The following is a 15,683-nucleotide window of genomic DNA, read 5'->3' as shown; positions in this document are numbered from 1 at the left end:
CTTGACTTTCTGTGTTAGGAATGATTCAGATCATTTAGATATATTCCCTTGGCATTCATTTATGCAATGTGGATAACGCCAAATTGGCAGGAGCGGGCAGTACGCTGAAGGGCAGGGCTGCTACTCAGAGGGACCTGCACAGGCTGGAGAAATGGACTCGCAAGCAGCTCATGAAATTAGACAAAAGCAAATGCAAGTCCTACGCCTGGGATGGGATAACCCCAATGCTACAGGACAGGCTGGGGCTGACTGGCTAGAAAGTAGATAGCTGGTCCAGGGAGGTGATCTTCCCTCTATTCCACACCTGGGAGACCACATCTGGAGAAGAGTCACGTTTTGAGCTCCCCATTACAGGAAAGACATGGACCTACTGGCGGAAGCCCAGTGGAGGGCCACTAAGATAGTCAGAGCTGGAGTACATGGCACATGAGGAGAGGCTGAGTGAGCTGGACAAGAAAAGGTTCAGGAGTGACCTTATTGCTATCTGCAGCTACACCAATCAGAGGACATACAGAAGCCAGAGCCACACTCTTCTCAGTGACATGACGAGAAGCATCAAGAGTATCATTCAGTTGGCTCGTCCATTTGTTTCACTTTCTGAAAGATTTTAAATTTCAATGTGTTTAACATCTATTTGATGTTTTCCAGCCCCTTCAGACAATTACACGAGCCTGTGTCAGAACATTCACGTACACATACATCTCAAAGCCTGTATTACAGAGGGCGAGACAGTCCTTCCTATGAATAGATGAGTTTGCTAAACTCTGATTAGATCATGCTAACAAGCGCACAGGACATGTTGTGTGTTACTCCACATTCAGCAGGGAATAAGTCCTTTGAGCATACCCAAGATTTCAGTGAATATTTTTTCTAGGCATTTCCCTTTCCCCTTGAAAATGTAGTCTTAACATGCTCAAAGCATGTAAGAGTTATGAGGCTTTTCTTCATAAGAACTGCTGTACTGAATATTAGAGTGCTTTACATATGGATAGATACAATATGGCAAAGAATAAGTTTCCTCCCATTCTTCCTGCAATAGCAAGCTGAGCTCCTAAATATTTATTTCAAATGTTCATAATATTTTATTTCCTGTCTTTTTACAGAATATCCCACAGGCTATAAATTTATGTAAGGTGTTCTGAATGATCCATATTTATCTCAGTTTTTCAAGTTCTATCTCAGCAAAACTGAACCTATACATATGAGTTAAATATGTACATAATGTGAAACTTAAAAGAAAGTAGTATCAGGCTGCTTTGTATCACTGATCATGGGGACTAAAAAAGGGGAGAAGGTGATTCTTCATTTTTAGATAGACCATTCTTTTGGGTCTTTTCATCTGAGAAATCTGTCTGCATTGTTTAATTATGCACTGTCCAATATTCATATAAGGCAAGAAAATAATGGCATACAACTTTATTCTACAAAATGTGAACAAAATCAGGGGCTTATGCAACCATTATCATCCAGTGCTTCCTAAGAACACTCATCTTCTGGCACCTACCTGTCTTCATTACGTGCAAACAGAAAATGGAAACGTTTTTTCAATCTAGGACTCTCACGGAAAAAAACCCTAAAGATTCCACCCTGCCTGTGCTTTCCAAAACAAATTTTTATGCAAGCTTAAATCACAAGGAACAGTTACTTGAATAGATAGCCTATTTCCAGAGAATAATGAGAGGCAGATTCCCACATGGGAATAGCAAATCCTTCTTTTCAAAATCATGGAGTTCCTCTTTCTCAAAACTCATAGGCAGTGAAATTTCATATTTGCAATCAAATTTCCACACTAGAAGCAGGAGTGGATATAAGGAACGCTACAGAGTAAGTCTCCGAATTCCCCATGCCAGACGGTTTCGTTACATGTCCTCTCACAAGCAATGTTGTTACTGCACATGCTTTAAGTATTGCAGATCTGGTTCTCCCTGATCTGTACCATGCATGATCACTGAAACCTCTCTAAAGAGGACAGAAAATGCTTTTAGGTCTTGACCTTTTATCTTCTCTTAGCCTTAAGTTTAAAAATCAAAACACTCTTCATAACGTCTCATAGCACAGGCAGAAAGAAATATCTGCTTGTAATACTCTGCATATTTTCATTTATTTCTTAACTTATATTCATTTAGGGTCTGCAGAATACTAGTTACCCTATATACACAGCACAGAACTGATCTCTCCAGTAGATCACAGTTTCTCAGTGCGTGCTCTATACCAGGTTGAATGAAAAGATAATTCGGAGAGCTAGGTAGAAAACAGACACAAACTCATAGGAAGAGTGAGTGTGGAATCTCTGCCTAGTTTTCCATTCGGTCATCTCATGAGTCACCTAATGCTCTAGCACAGCCGATGATCTCTGTGAATGTGACTGATGATCCAGGAAAGGTGTGGGAAAACAGGTTTGAGAGAATGGCTAGTGTCCGAGAGGAGACATTCACATAGGATGTGACTGCACAGCATCTGGTGTACGTGTGTGTTAATCCCTCCACCATGAATTCTATGCAGTTTTGAACTTTCTTTTCAAGCTGTATAGGGAGATGAAGACACCTGGATTCCGTTATAATTAATACTATTAGTGTGTCCAGATGCAACAGGTTGCTTTTGAAGCCTAAAAAAGGTTTAAAAAATAGGCGCAAGCGGGTGTGGGAAAAGGTGGGGATGGAACCTGAGTGCATTCTTTTAAAGATCTTTAGCGAAGTGAGCATTGCACACCTTTAATATATAGCACTACCCAGCATTACAGCAGGATGCAGACTGCATACAATCCGATGAGACAGGCAGTATTTTAAATATCACATTAGGAAAACCATGACATATTGCACACATAATAAACAGCAGTTCTAAGACAACTTCCCAGATGCTTCCTGTGTGCTTTGCAGGTGCAACAAATCCAGTTTCTGCCCATCTGCTGGGTCACAAGGGCCCACCCACAGGCCAAATTTAAGCGTTATTGACATAAGATGTCCCGATGCTGCTTCTGGATTGTATCTTTTTGTATTAATATTTTATATTAAAAAAAAAGAATTACCGAGAGTAATAACTAAGGTAAATATGATGGGTTAAAAGGACAACATATATTTTTAAATAGCTTTGCCACCTAAGATTAATTTCAGTCAACCAAACCTGATAAATAATGCAAAGACCTTCTATTCCTTTTGTAGTAAGTCAATCTTTACCTCTTTTTTTGGTGAGTGTTTCCAGTAAAGCAGTAGCCTACTTTTTATTTAAGAGTTACTCACCTCCATATTCTAATCCAAAGCAATCACATTTACTTCTAAAGTTCTCCTGATAACTTCTCCATTACCCAACAGGCCATGTAGAACTTCAACGAACCGCTTAATGTCCTTCATGTAAACTCACAATAAAAGCGACTTTTTAGAACTAAAGAGATCAAGTATGTTTTGATGAGACAGTGTCACTTTATAACCCCTCAACACTAAAGCCAGATCTGCTCTAAAAGATTTACCAGAGAGCTATTACCAGCAATGCCCCCTACAAAATAGGTGCAGTTTATATCAGCAAAAATGTACTTTTACTGCTGTAGTTTACTGCTATCAAAATAAGCTATCCTAGCAAAAGCAAGGGATTTTTTCCCTAGGGCAAAATAGTAGTGCAGGAATGGAAATGTTTGTGCTTTATTTTTTAATTGCGCTTCTAGAAGATTTTAGACCATACTGGCAAAGATCCTCACATAGATCTGACTTCAGACTTCAGAAATAGTTACTCCAATTAATTTGCACGATTATGACTGTCTGATATTCTCCTTGCTACACACAGGCAATCTAAATAACGACAAGTCAAATTATGAGCTGATTAGTTCATTTTCTGACTCAGCAGAGTACCAATGTAGGGATGCAAGCCAACTTTCCCCTCCAGTACAGAGACTCCCCCCCTCCCAAAGGGATGAACCATCTCCTGCTCTGAGCATCTCAGAGTTAGGTGTTTATGCCTAAACTACATTCCAACCTTCCATTTACAGCTAATGATGAGAAATAGGAACATCCAGAGGGAAGTTCATTATTCATTAGGTCTGCAACAGATGGCTGACTTTGAATGATGTGACTTGCTCCACAGGAAAGGCTTACCATTGAGGTGGAAATCTCAAGTGGTCAGTTTTGTTTTCAATATCTCAGTTTTTGATGCCTAGTTTGGAGTAGATGACTTCCCTTAAGCTGAAGCACGATGGCAAACAGCACCCAAACTGACCTGGCAGACAGATGATGGGTATCCAAACTAAGCCTTGTTTCTGTGTTGCTAGTCTTGGTTGCCAGTAAGAAATAAGGCCATTCCCTCATCAGCTGGTAAAAAATCTACTTTGGTGATCAGCACAGAGAGAACATGAATTTCCTTGAAGCCAGTTCTGTGTTCAACTTACTTGAGCAGATTGCCGAGATTGAATAGTGCACGATTGTGCTGAGGGTTTAACTGAAGGGCCCGTCTGTAATAGTCCTTTGCCTCCACCACGTCTTTGGTCAACGTCCCCAAGTTGTTGAGAGCACTTGCATGACGAGGGTACAGCCTAGAAAAATTGAAATATCAAGTCACAGACACTCACTAACTGACAAATAAAGCTCGCTAGTCGCTAGTCCCGCCGCTACTGCAGTTCTGCACTCGGTAAAGGGAAGGACACTCTTCCTTAGATTTTTCACCAGAAAACAGCAGAGGTGAAAGTGACCAAAGCTAAGACTTAGCATCTAGGATACTTTGCGTCATAGAAGGATGAAAATTGAAGTTAATTATAATGACAATGAAATAAACACATTATAGTAGCCCACAGAAATCCCAGTCAAGTAGGGAGACCAGCTATGTAAGAAGATATGCAGAAGCCCCCTCTGATGTTCTTGTTATGAAACAGTGCACAGCTGCTTGCCCTCTGAAGTCCTTCAGATGATCATTTTATTCATGACAGGGAGGATGGTCGAGGCTTTAGTTTGAGAAGATCTAGTCTCAAATCCTGCTGCCCCTGAAGATTTTCTACTTTGAATCACAACAAATCATTTGACGTTTCTGTGCTTTAGGTCCCAATTTGTAAAATACCAATAACAGCTTTATAATTCATGGGAAATTGATATAGATAATGACGTTAAAAGTAGTTAGTCATGATAGTGCAGGGTACGGCATGAGGAGAGGCATTTAAAGGAAGAAGAAGAGATTTAGGCTCTACAATGCAGCCTGACTCTCAAGTTTGGGACTGTTCTTAATCTAAGTCTTCCCATGGGTTTTTTACGTGGAGTTTTTCGTCATGTCAGTTCAGCCCTGGGATCTTCTGTATTTAAGTACCATGAATAATTCATCATTTTATACACCGCTGCAATATTTGCATCAGTCACACTTTGGTTCCACAGCGCACAAGTGATTCTGGCTGGCAAGGGTCTGATTTGGGGGTGAAGCCAGGAACTTGCACGTCCTCTGAGAGAAGGGGACATGCTCTGATAATGAACATGGGATGTTTTCTACAGCTAAATAAGAAAGGAGTCCCAACATTCTTTTTCTGCCCAGCTCCAAACCTAGCAGACAAGCATTGCAAAACCACATAGTTGAGAAGAGGGTGCTCAACGATGCGGCAACATATATTTTTTAAAATTTAATCTACTATACCAACTAAAGATAAATGTAGTGACCACAACTCATAACCACTAATAATAATAACTAATAATAATAAAAAATGACTACGACAATGTCAACATCCCTCATGCAGAGATAACATCCCATCTCCCAGGGGCAACCAATCCTGCTGCAAGCACTGAGGGGCAGGTTACAAGCTGGTGTCTTAAGTATTGTGTTGCCCAGTGGCACAGCTGTTCACCCACAGTACCTACATTCACTGCTCACTGAAGTGATGTTTGAAGAGCTCACTAATTAATCTTGTCACAGGGGAAGAGTAGGAAATTCAAAGCTAGATTGCAGTTAGCACTGAAATAGCATCACTTTCCATCCCTGAAGCTACTCGGCACGCCTGATGAGCTGAAGCAGCCTGTGGGAAATCCTTCCCACAGGAATAGCAGGGAGCAAGGGAAAGGACCAAGCTTGCTTGGTCTTCGCTGGGTGGGATGTATCAGTATGCGATACCTTGGCCAGGATCTTGAAATAAGAAGATCCTATCTATCTTAGGGCAAATAACTGAGGGCTCAGCCTTTTTTCTATTTCTTCCATGGGAATTTTGACACTGTTTTTAATTTAAAAGGTTTGGAAATTATCATTTTTTCTAGCCTTTTTTTTCCTTTTGGCTAAGACAGAAGCCATGCATTATTTTTGTCAGTACTCACATACAACAAAAGGTTCTAATATCTGGCATGAAGTTGCTTGAGTTACGAGCGGGCAAAAGTATTTCAGACAACTGTTGCGAAAGTCAGAAACAGATTAACATTTTACAGCCCTAAACCTGATGTTTTTGTTCTCAGACTTTCAGAAATTAATTCTCCTCTTGGCTTCTAGTGCTCCCATGACATTTTAGGCCCGGGAGATTTGCTTGGACTGATTTGGAGAAGAATGAAAACTCAATTAAGATTAAAAGAGGGAACAGATTTCACTTTTAAACTACACAGTTCTGACCAGCAGCTCCATAAATACAGTTCTGAGCGCAGTGTTAAAACCTTTCGACAGCAAATCAGAGGACACTAACACGTCTCCCATGTATCCTAGGCTCTATTCCTGCTGTTTTAGGTTTACTTATTACAAGTGAGAAATCAGAACCTCAGATAGCACAAATTGTCAACTTATACTGGCTCAGCATCTGGCCCAAAGAAGTTACGACATTTGCAAATTTACATATCCAAACACATGTTCAGAGATAAACTTGAGCACAGTGAGATAAGACAGTGTCACTGGGCTTTTGGGTTGGGCTTCAGTTCTTCATGTTTTTATTTGGAATATTACTTTCCTATGGCAGTAGAGCAAGGGCTTCGCCAGACACTCTCGGTGGGGGAGAGGTGCTCCCTGAATGAGTGCAGACCAGCTCATGCCAGTCGGCCTCAGGGACAGAGGATGAGGCTTTTATTGTTTAATATGGATGTGGACTCAAGGACTAATGGTCTTACTCCATCTACCTTCTCTTCATGCACAGTCACTGCCGTTATTAGCAACTTCCTGAGGATAAAAATGGAGTAGAACAAAGTCTTGTGGCCAAATTTACACAGCATCATAAACCTTGACCACAGGTGACTAATGAAAGCAACATTTACTAAAGAAGTCTCAAAGTGCTTCTGCAAAATTTGCAGCTATACCATTTGCAAATTGCTTTTTATCCTTTTTGCTGTACATGATGTATTATTCTAATGAGCGGAGGCATGTGTATGTTTTTTTTCTTTTAATCTTACTGAGGGTTTTCTGTTATTTTTCAAGACTCTTGGAATCAGATCCAATGGTTTCCCATTGCCTACCTTGCTTATTTTGACTGTAAGCTCTCTGATGCAAAGACTGTCTCTTCCCACATGCATTTATTTCTTGGAAAAGTCAGAAACAAATTACCAGAACAATGATGTCTCTGGCCAACCTAGAGTACCTTCATGCCACAGTAATAATAATATTCAGAACCCAGACCTTGTTTTACAAATAGCTGAGACATTCTGAGATGCAAAAAATCCTGTTGTTAGAAGGTATACATTGTTTTATAACTTCCCTTTAGAAGCAGAGCTTTCTGTGTGGACACACACAGAGATGCATTTTCCTTGCCACCACCATTGATGATGGTAACAGTCTGCAGGCAATATTCTTCTTGCTATGTATCTGATTAGGTAGAAATTCCTCTAGGCTTCACCTAATCAAATGCAAGTGCTGCATTATTTATGAAAGAAAGCTGAATTTCATTATACTTCTACAAGAAGCAGTGTATGTAAAAATATGTTTCTCCTCTCTTTTAGAAATCAGAAGAATTTTCTTTTAATAATCTGCTTTCACAGGTGATTGAAAAAAAAGTCCTGAAAGGCCACAATTACCTTAAGAAAGAAAAAAGAAACCAACCCTTAAAAGTATATTTTAAATCAGGTTGGGCTTTCAATTCTACAGAGAAGACAAGTAGACAAGTGGGATGCTTCCTTGCTGCAGAATGAATAATTCAAATGATTCCTTCAGTGCTGTTGCTGCAATTGTCAGAATAAATTTCAACAGCTTTCCCTTTAACTATTACAGGTATACACTGCACAAAACTCCTGTAATTAGTAATTATCCCCACTTCTTTTAGGCTAGCAAAATTCCCTCTAATACCACTGAACAAAAGCCTTATTGCCTTGCACAGTTAGGAAACTTCCAGTTTCATAAGAAGACATCAGGTATAAAACATATAGCCATTAAAATGCTGAGGACCATTTACTTAGCTTTTTTAGCTTAATTATGTTATTACCTGAAACATGAGTTTAAAAAAAAAAAGAAGGGTTTTGTTTGTTGGCCATGTGTCTATACTATGAGACAAATCCAGAAAAAAGGGAAAGAGAGGGAATTTGTTGTCACGGATACAACCTATAATACACCAAGTATTTTAATTCTTTTAATTCAGATTCGGAGAAAGCACTTAAACAATTGGCAAGCTCTGTTCACAGTCCTGCCTTTAAGCAGCTCTTGATCTGGTGCCAGAGGTATTAGGGGGGCAAAAGTTATTAGCATGACAGCTCCCCACTTGCTCTTCGTGAGAGCGTTATACGGTTTCTGCACAGCCATCGTTGCACCGGGGCAGCAAACGAGAGGGGATGGGGCTAGCCTAACGCACAACTATCCGGGGAACCGGCGCTGAGCTGCACGGAAAGCGGCTGGAGCGCCACGTTTCAGGGATCCTCGCGGCCTCCTGCAGCCACACGACAAAAGAGGTTTTTGCAAAGAAGGCCAGAGCCTTCCCTCGGATGCGGGACATGAAAGTAAAGCAGCTCTGGACGTGGTTAACCTAACGGCCAAGCCATGGCTGTGGCAGGAAGGCAAAAGCTGCCTGCATCCTCTCACACAATATCCCAAGAGGCTCCAGGCATACCCGCGTCTGCTACAGGGAAAAATCAGCAACTCACTCAGCTGGGGAGACCCAGCATGCCTGTTTTTTTACTTAATGCATTTTTGATTAAGGAATGCATTTAAACTTAGCACTCGCAAGGAACTTTTCACCTTTGAGGCAGCTGTGATTAATTATCACCGCTGGGCTTCTGTGAGAAAACAGGCTGTGCTACCTCTTCTCTGGTAAAAGGAGAACAGGGGCTGAAGAGCCCCGCGACAGACCTTGTCTCACGGTTCCCTCATACTGTAAGGCACCTCCCTGCACCAGCTCTGAATCCTTGCAGCGCTTGGGTGAACCCACTGCAACACCCAATGTCCACAAGAGTGGAAGGAGAACACCGACTTCAGCCAGACTAAATGTGCAGAATCAGGCCTTAAGCACACAAGCCCGATTAATGCTGGAAGGACGGCAATTTGTTTTTTAAGACTCACTTTGCCCCATGCCAACACATGCCATAATAGTTTATTGGCATCATTTTGCCAACAAAAGTAAGAATGCTACATGAATCACGTTCCATCTGTGCCAAATTTTTATATTACCCTCTTTATATTTACTCCAGGATATCATTTCAAGCCAATTTTCCAATTTTAATATTACATCACATTCATCATACATCACATTCATTTCCATGTGTTTGCGAAAGCTCTCAATAAAGCTCTATGTGAGGCTGATTTAAAAGTGGACTTGATGCATTTCTAAGAATTGTCATCCCCCAGGGTCCACTCCTGCAGCGGCAGGGACTCGCGCTACGACCCCACGATAGCACGGCACCTTCTGCTAAACGCTGCTCTATATGATGTGGAGACTTGGAGGTCACAGAGCCAGATCCTTTCTCAAAAAGACCTCCCATTTACAGCATTTGAATTCTTTCTATGAAGGGAGAGACTATCCTGCACTATCAAGCGGCAGTTTGCTTCTCTTGGAGACTTTTATAAGGTGCATCAGTATTTCCTCAAAGCTAACACCCTTCAGCTTGCCTGAAGATTTGTGGCAGGCTGGGATTTTTTAAAAAACCTGGAAATCCTGCTGAAAGTCAGGCAAGGGTGAGAGCTAAGGCTTTTAGGCTCCTTTGAAAGCCCGCGGCATAATCGTCAGTGAAAGCAGGACAGACAAAGCAGCGGGCCCCCCGGCTGTCCGCGGCCAGTCCCGAGGTCAGCGGTACAGCCTGTTCACTGCCATGCTTGCAGCTACGAATCAGGCTGGCTCACAGCGTCATACAGCGCTGGGAACAAGGTGGGGAGCGACCCTGCCCTAATATTTGCTCCTCAGTGCACCTCTGGGCTCCTTCCCGCTGCCACGGGTCGCCCTGTGGGACCCTCGCTAGCGTTGCATGAACTAGCGTGGGCGCCCGTGGGGTGCTCAACCAGCAGCGTCCGCGGCTATTTCAGACACCAACCCAGGCCGTCCCGGCTGGCTCTTGGTTGGGCACACGGCCAGCACTGACACGGCTGCTGAGACACGGCGCTCAGCTCTGCCACGGCTGCCCACGGCGCCTGGGACAAGTCGTCCCACTGGGTCTCCATGCCCCATCAGTAAAGCAGCAGCAATAACACTTCCTTTTCCCTTGCTGTCGCCTCTCTGCCCAAGCCCTCTGCGGTGAGGACAATCCCCATCTACGTTCAGTGGCCCCGAAAATGGGATCTCCAATTCAGCTGGGGCCTCCAGAAACCGATTCGGTATAAATAGCAAGTGCTGAATCGCAGCCAGGGATCGCTGGAAGGAAGAAACGGCCTGGCTATGCTGCTTCTCCCCCTCTCTGGAAGCGCAGAGCAGCAGGAGTAGCAGCTGACTCGGCCCGCTGGCTCCCAGACATCGGCAAATCTTTTTTTACCAGGGTGAGCCTTCAAGGCTGTGCAGCTCTGATGGGCACAGCACAGGGCACAGCAGCATATGTTGTGCCCTAGCACAAAGGGAAATGCCTACTGGAGAGAACTGTGAAGAAAAGAGAAACTGCATATATTTAATCTGTAAATTGACAAAAGCCACATGAATTCTTTAAGCCTGGCATCCATTAAAAAAAAGCATATCCAGAAGCATGACATTACAGAAACAAGCCTGTAGCACATTAAACAATATTTATGAATTTTCATTAAATCTTCAAACTTGGGCAGGGGGAAAAGCTGCAGATTTAGAGCTGAGGAGAAAAAAAGTATTTCAATGTCAAACAATGTTAAAGCTCAACTTATATAAAAAAATAAAACCTCTCCCGCTAAACTCTTGTATTTCCTGCAATGTCGAGGCAACGTGGGTTTATCAGAACTGGGTTACCTACTTACACTCTCACATAAAAAATTTATGCAGGATCCATGTAAACCCTGAAAATCCTAGAAATCACTCAGGTTCAACAAAGGACTATTAAGGCATGATACGCCTGACTTACAGAAACAGAGAACAGCTCAGGCATCTCCACAGAGTCCAGAGAAACTACAGAATATAGCAACAAGCAGGAGTCTGTCAATCAGCCAAGTTCTTCAGCCAAACATGAGGGGACTACATAACGACATATATATCTTGTCTAAGTAGATGCGACAAAGTGATGCCTGTCCTCTTCCAGAGATCACATGTACAGGAGGAAGCTGTAGTCCAGCCCCGTAGTGCTGTGGTCACAGCCATCTCTGAGCTGTCTACAGGTTGCCTCAGTTTCTAATATAAATCAGAGCAGCCCCATTCCAGTACCTCCCAAATTGCTCGAAGCAGGCATTCAAACATATGGAGATAAGCTGAGCACCTCAACTTCTCCTGCCAGTGGTTCGCAGAAAGTCACAAGGTTATCCTTTCCTACGACAGATACTCACTGGAAAGCAATTTTTGTGCCGCCCCTTGGTAAGGATAGGAAAAGACAAATCTCTGATGATTAGGTACAGCAATAATCAGTGCTACCTGGTCATTCCTCAAGAAAAAAAATGTTTACCCAAAGATTTCATAAAGACAAAGGAGAACAGAGTTGGGGGGAAAGGCAGGGCTTCTGGGAACAGGGTAACTGAGCCTTGGATGTAGAGTTCATATTAGCCTAAAGTGAAAAAACAGGCTTGAACATGGGCAAAATACACCCCTAAAGTTTCTATCTACACAGTTCACATGAAATCAAGATCGACATCTCAACCGAATAAGGTAATAGCTTTGTGGCTTCAGTAGGGATGCATCTTCCATTCCCCCAATTTTTAGTATCAGTCTCCAGTAAGTATGTATATTTACTTCACTACACACACATTCAGAGCAAAGACACAGTGGCTCAGGAATGTCACAGAGCAGTCATTTTTGTAGCTGATGCATTTGAAATGTTAGCAAGTCCCTGAAGGATAGAGTAGAAGGATCTGCACCCAAGGTGGAAGCCTCAGTGCAGGAAGACATCCTGCCTGTGAATACTAGTGCCCAGGGGCAAACTATACACCGGTCCATCCAAGCGAGAATACTCAGTTTCTATTGCTGTTAATGCTGTTAAACTGCATACATCCTGCTTTTGCACTAGGGCTTATGGTTCCCCTTACAACACTTTGGTTTTAAGTAAATAAAAACTTGGGCCTTGGCTGGTATTTGATCAATACAAAGCAGAACAACTGAGCAAAGGTGGAGTACACCCCCAAGCAGGCAGGGATTTGTGCTTTGTAGAGAACAGGTTCAAAAATAAATTACACTGGCGGAAGTAATTTGGCCATCATCCCACACACTGTGTTGTAGAGTCCATTAAGTCGCTGATGTGAGTTATCAGACGCCATTTTCAACCATCAATTATTATTAAATCACTTAACGATTTTATCTAGCTTCAGGACAGCCACCACACACATGCATGAGAGAGCCAAGACTCCAGAAGCCTATTGTCAAAGTGTGGTTTAGAAGAACACAGCAGGAAGATGTTTCTGACAGCTTGGATATAATCTCTCTCGAGTTTGTAGCATCCACTAACACAGAGTGTTATGTTAGTCTTTCTGAAGATATTTCATCAAATGCCTAACCAGAGGGATTGCTCCAAAAGCCTGACCTAAGTGACCCAAGTGTCATAAGGGCACTCAAGGCTTCAGGAGCAAACACAGCCCTGGCAATTGCAGCAAAGCAGCCGTGCACATTCTTGACTCACTGTAAAAACAGGCTAACAAATGGTGCTGGTATTTTAATTCTTTCCAGAAATAAATCACAGATGGTATTCAAGGCCACCTGCAGTCTACACTGAGAGCCATTTTCAAGGCACACACAGAGACACACACACACACACACAAAGGGTTATATGAATACAATTTTTTTTACTGCGTGGAGAGTGCAGTTTAACCAAATTTAAACAACCCCAGATACTGTTGATTTAAGATATATAAAAACCCAGTGGGTCAGTGTGGGAAAGCTTAGCAAGAAACCTGAGCCTCCCTTATAGGCATTAGGGTTATATTTCTATGTGCAGTGGGGAGAAAGAGCTGCCTAGCTTGCTACTTTTCTACCCATTCCAATGATGGCATGAACCAATTTTTTCTCAGTAAGGGATATGGATATGGTACGCACACTACCTTTTCCTCTTTTGTCCCTCATCTAGCCTGCATCTACATGACCAAGTATACATACGCATGATCTCATGACACTTTCCTGATGCCACAAGCCAGTATTTCCAGTTTCCGTGCTGTGAGCAATGCCCAAAGCTGTATTATTCCCATGTTTTGCAAGAGCCAGACTGCACATGCCACTGCACATGTATTTTCATATTGGCTGGTCTGCTTGCTGGCCAGCTCTCTCCTCACTCTGGAGGCAGACGTTCAGAGCAGCTCCCTCAGCCACAAGGAAAGCCAGCCCTGGGGCTTCCTTCGCCTACGGACACCACAAGGAAGGATGGAGGTTTTGCATGGACCCGCTGATGGCAAGCTGATCCCTTTCATGCTCTGTTCGGTCAGTAGGGTTTGGTAGGGAAAGTCTAAAGAGGGTATGTGACTGTGAACATGGAGAGGGACACACATACACGTGTGCACACAATGCAAATGCATTATGTGCGTATGCTATCCACATGAACGCACAATGATGTATTTATGTACATAAACCAATAGTACTACATATATTTCAGATACTTTCTGCAGTATTATATACATTAGATCCTCTCTTGATGGTCAGTCAGCTCACACACTTGTCCATGCCTCCCTTGGGAGAGAGCAGCACTGCAGCTCCAGCCCCAGCCTGAGGAGCTCGCTCTCTCCTGGCCTAACTTGCTGTTTTCTTTCTTTCCAGCACCTTCTCTTTTTTAGCTCCCTCAATCCCAGTTCATTTTTGTGAGCTGTTAACCAGCAAAAATTCAGCAGTGAAAATCAGTTATAAAGAAGTAATTCAGTTATGACAATACCATTCTGGATCATTTGACGGTCATAACGTCTACCTTCACTCAGATACCTCCTTTTCCTCCACTACTAGCTATATCCTACCGATGTTTTTTAATTAAGGGCCAATCTATATGTTTTTCATGTCCAAAAGTGCAAACACGAAATTTTAAGTGCTGATCTTTTTGCTGGGCACAAAAATGTGGCTTGGATAGCACAGAATTACATGTATTCACCCAATTCCAGCAAGAAACCTCGCAACTTCCTTCAGACTCACCCACTGCTTGCTCATATTGATCTGAGATTCATGGGAAGCATGATCCTGGCAACAAAAACAGCATGCTTAAGAACTGTTTTCTGCAGTGCTGGCCATGGAAATACAGAGAGTAGGATGAAGGTGCTTTGGGAATTAAAATTTGAATGAGTTCAATTGTAGCAGGGAAGGTAAATTTTTTCCCTTCTGTGTTAGAAGTGTTATTAACGAGATAATTAATGTTGGACAAACGGGTTTTAAGGCTCTACTGTTTTCTCTCTCTGCATGTCATCTCATATGCTTTCCTGAGGAGTAACAAAACAGTTTCAACAGCAAAATGAAGCATAAGAAGGCTAAGAGGGCATGTAGGGCAGAATAAAGTAAAAGCTTCATAGCTATCACTACCACCAACCAATTCTTCATTAGCACATCATAGATATTCTTCATATTTGTGTGAGGTTACATGACCTCATAGTCTCACTCATAAACAGGAGGATGGTGATATAAGTTTTATTTCAGATGAGGCTAGCAGTATTTGATCTCAGGCAACAGGGAGTTCTCCAAAATTCCTAGCAACTGTAGCAAATCTGCAGCAGGAGCAGTAGCAAGAATTTTAAGGCTAGGTTTCAGAGTAGTCATTGTCAACTCATATCTCAGACAGAGAATTTGAGGCCTTTATTTTTGCCAAAAAAAAAAAAAAAAAAAGGCAAATATCTTCTGGGGTCACTACCATATGTCAGACAAACCACCAAAGAAGCAGTTTAATCCAGCAGTGTTTTTCACTCTTTTACTGATGGTAAGCTAAAAGGTTCATAACCCATCCATACAATTGCAGAATGCCAGCTGTTCATAAAGCCTGGTTTATAGATAACTCATTTTGCATCTCCAGAGGGCTGTGATTCCATTTTTCTTTTATGAACCTGACATACAGGAGGGGCTTGTTCCCACATATACAGAACTTTCTTTTCTCTTCCTTCCCCTCCTTCCAACTCAAACCATGATGTTCTCTATTTTTGCATTTCATTTCAGTTCTCATTTCCCTAGCTCTTAGACAGTATAATTAGATTACACTCTAATTACCTAAACCTGGCTACGTCAGGATGTTGCATCACTGGGCCGTCTGCTGGGGTGAGTAATGAATTTTCCAAAAGGCCACCTGCAATGATTTTCAAAC

General features: G+C 42.3%; 1 protein-coding gene across 2 annotated transcripts in view; it reads right to left on the bottom strand.

Annotated features, from left to right (window-relative positions):
* The window catches only part of TMTC1 (transmembrane O-mannosyltransferase targeting cadherins 1), a 151,033-nt gene that overhangs the window by 20,309 nt on the left and 115,041 nt on the right, over positions 1 to 15,683 (bottom strand). For both annotated transcript variants that reach the window (XM_068946578.1, XM_068946587.1), the window contains one exon: positions 4,373 to 4,516. In XM_068946578.1, coding sequence (XP_068802679.1) covers positions 4,373 to 4,516 — 144 coding nt within the window. The remainder of the gene's footprint in view (positions 1 to 4,372; positions 4,517 to 15,683) is intronic.

The sequence above is a fragment of the Struthio camelus genome, chromosome 1, assembly GCF_040807025.1.
Source record: "Struthio camelus isolate bStrCam1 chromosome 1, bStrCam1.hap1, whole genome shotgun sequence".
In the NCBI taxonomy this organism is placed as follows: Eukaryota; Metazoa; Chordata; class Aves; order Struthioniformes; family Struthionidae; genus Struthio; species Struthio camelus.
Note: the sequence above shows the minus strand (reverse complement) of the source record. Positions and strands in the feature narration are given on the sequence as shown.